Here is a 3,260-nt window from a genome sequence, read left to right as displayed (position 1 = left end):
CATGGCGCATTGCAGCCCGTCGGATGGGGCGGCTACGTATAGGCGTGGGGAGATGAGGGCCGTCCGATCTCCGGCGGATGAAACGTGCAGGCGGAGACGTTAAAAGCTTGAATGGCTGCAATTCTGGCCACAAAATCGTTCTGCGTCCACTGTAAGAGCGCGTGAGAAACGACGAGGTCGACAGAGCAGGTCGCCTCAGCGTGGGATGAGCAGATCAGAGATCGAGGGAAAAATCGTTGATCGAGTGAAAACAGTTTCCGTCGCCTATCCAAATCGTCGAGAGAGTGAGACTGTGAGAAGGAGTACATAGATTTGCCATTACATCCATCAAAGTTGAAATGTTTTTGCTTTGACAACGTGTAAGATTCGATCGATTCCCAGCCACCTCGCCCCACAACTTTCTTCCAGTAGAACAACTTACCTCTCTGATCATCAGCATCCACAAATAGTTTAGCTTCCAGACTTTGGTGTCGTGTCTCTGCACAACCCGTTCGCCTTATTCTTTTAGCCTCTCGGATTTAAGGCCCTGTTCAGCTCCCTGAAACTATTTGTCCGGGCAAGACCTCCAGGAAGTCGAGTCGTCCATCCCTAAGAGAGCATCCCAACAGTAACGGCATAACCACTCCTTCTTGCTCGCCTTTGTCCGTTTGTATATTTTCTTATCGCCTTGAGTTAACGAGTTTGTCTCCTACCCCCTTTTCCATCCTCGGGGCTCTACAATTGGTGCAAGCTGGAGATATATTCTACATCTCTCAATGAGCGGATCTACATGAACTTATGGGAAACTGTTTTAGAATGCTATCCAAAGCGTCAGAGACGTTTTAGATTATACAAGTGAGCCTGCACCGTCCGGATTTGCAGTCTTGATTCGATTCAGCCACTCTTGACGGCAACTGCTTCCTGTGACGAGCAGTGCCCCTTCCACAGATTATCCGCAGGAGCAGATCTCACTCAAAGCACTGGAAGAGCTGAGCACATTACATGTGAGATAATCAAGGAACATGCTGGCAGTAAGATTCTGCGCACAGTTGTCATGAGTTCTTGATTCTTGTTTCTGCATTTGTTCCACAAGATGCTCACGATAGGGCTTGTGGTTGCTGTCGGCATTTTACATACTCCAATGTGAGCGATCACAACAAGAACAAGGCTTCACGTTTCGCGGATGACTATGCTTCCTTCAACCATGTTTCTGATATTTTCTCTGCAGCGCCGGTGCAGATAGGTGACGAATACCGCTGTCAAGCCGGATCCGTGGTATGTATGCCGAGCCCAGTCGTCCTGAGCCCGTCCTCAAGGAAAAGAAGTGCTCCTGATCCCATCGGTCGGGAACTTCTGTCCCCGATTTCGAAGAAAGAACGAGGTGGAACAATTGCCGAGCTACATCCCAGGCTTCTTTCCCTCCCCTGCCCGAAGCCTGCAGGGCGGATGCAACATGTGGGGTTCAAGAAACCTGAGGATGCTGAGAGTAAAGAGACTTCAGCGGACGAGCTTCGTAGAACAGCCGATGCGCTGTCGCTCTCTCCCAGCTATGGGCCGAGGGACCGAGGTCATGAGATCGACGGTCGTGCTGTCGACGATGCTTTGGTGAAGCACTGCAGGAAGGACTGGAGCTTTCAAGTGGTTGCTTTTTTGAGAGCCAAGCCATGCTCACTGTCGTCTGATGTAATTGCCGCGATCGACTTTGATGAAGAGGGGTTAAGATTCGCTACTGGGGGCATCGCGCGCAAGATACGGGTTTGTTCTTACAGCTCTCTTGTGGATTCTGAGGCAGTAGAGGAGGATGATGACTTTGCGGAGGAGATAGAAACCGGCCCACACGGATTGCGAAGGAAGTGTGGGAAGACGAAGCAGGTTGACAGGGACGGTGTCCATATCCTGAACCACGATGAAGCAGCCCTGAGGGTGATATGCACGCCTGCTAAGCTGAGCAGCCTGAAGTGGCGTCCTCTTGGCTCAAACGTTATTGGGTGCGGGGATTACGATGGCGTTGTGACAGAGTGGGATGTGGAGCAGGGGCTGTGCTTGAGCGAGAGGTATGAGCACAGTGGGCAAATAATATGGAGTGTGGATTACAGCAGCTGGTTCCCAAGCCTGTGTGCATCAGCATCAGGAGATGGAACCGTTCGAATTTGGACGCACAATTCGGAAAGGAGCGTGGGCATAATCAGATCACCTGGCAGAAACTCCATTTGCTGTGCGGAATTCAGTTCCACCGGACCTCATCGGATAGCTGTGGCCTGTGCGGATTCTAACGTCTACCTCTATGATCTGAGGAGGTTGAGTTCGGCTCTGCTGTGTCTGCAGGATCACGGGCGGGCTGGAAGCTATGTGCGGTTTTTAAACGAGAGCGAGCTCGTGTCGGCATCCATCGACAGCACGGTGAAGCTATGGGATGTGTCAAAAGCTGGCTGCAAGAAGGTTGGTGACTTGCAACGATCGGAAGGAAGATTGGTGAGAACATTCGACTCTCACCAGAACGTGAAGAATTTCGTGGGGTTGTCAGTGTTGGGAAAGGAGGGATTGATAGCATGCGGGTCGGAATCGAACGAAGTGTTCGTCTATGGTAACTGGGAGGACAAGGGACCACTGTGGAAGATGGAATTCCCGTCCTCAGCAATGGATAGAAGGAGGAACAGCAGCAGCAGCAGCAACTGCTGCATGAGACCCATCAACCACAACGATGAGGAAGACGACGACAGCGATCGTCTTCAACAACGTTGCTGCAATGAACGGGGCAATGGCAATTCGTTTGTTGGAGCTGTCTGTTGGAGAGAACAGAAGGATCATTACTCGCTGATTGCTGCCAACTCCGAAGGCACTGTTCAGGTCTTGAGAGTGCTCGCCAAACTTCATTGCTAAGAGTCAACTCCTCCTCGCAGCAGCAGCTGCTGTAATTCTACCGTTGCTTTGGCAACCTCGCAGGAGCAGCTAGCGTAATTCTGTTCTTGTTCTTCTTACGTTCTTATTTGGTGTCGCAATTTCATTGGGTCTTCACATGTTGGAGGTCCTGCATGCAAAGCAAAGTATTGCAGCTTGTAGAGAACATCCTACGCAGCCACTTTGGTTCGAACGAAATAAACTCATTCTCTCTCTCTTTCTCTCTCTCTCTCTCGCTTAACATCTTGATGATATATTTCGTGCACTGGTTCGAAGCTCTGCCTTGATGTCTCTTTTAAAAGTAACTGCCCAATACGATCCCTTTGCAAGATTTGAAATGGAACGTAACTCCTGATTTGAGGATCTGAACTATGCTCCTTCTG

The 3,260-nt window shown here is 50.4% G+C and overlaps 1 protein-coding gene across 1 annotated transcript; it reads left to right on the top strand.

The window, feature by feature from the left end:
- Window positions 1-202: 202 nt before the first annotated feature.
- Window positions 203-3,047, top strand: LOC147891637 (WD repeat-containing protein RUP2-like). The gene is made up of 2 exons (XM_087388480.1): window positions 203-1,010; window positions 1,208-3,047. Exon 2 carries the CDS (start codon window positions 1,261-1,263, stop codon window positions 2,857-2,859), a length of 1,599 nt encoding a protein of 532 aa, XP_087244606.1. The 5' UTR covers window positions 203-1,010; window positions 1,208-1,260; the 3' UTR covers window positions 2,860-3,047.
- Window positions 3,048-3,260: the final 213 nt, after the last annotated feature.

This window comes from Dipteris shenzhenensis, chromosome 17 (assembly GCF_047967505.1).
Source record: "Dipteris shenzhenensis isolate YYH24624 ecotype China chromosome 17, Dip_SZ_1.0, whole genome shotgun sequence".
Classification (NCBI taxonomy): Eukaryota; Viridiplantae; Streptophyta; class Polypodiopsida; order Gleicheniales; family Dipteridaceae; genus Dipteris; species Dipteris shenzhenensis.
Note: the sequence above shows the minus strand (reverse complement) of the source record. Positions and strands in the feature narration are given on the sequence as shown.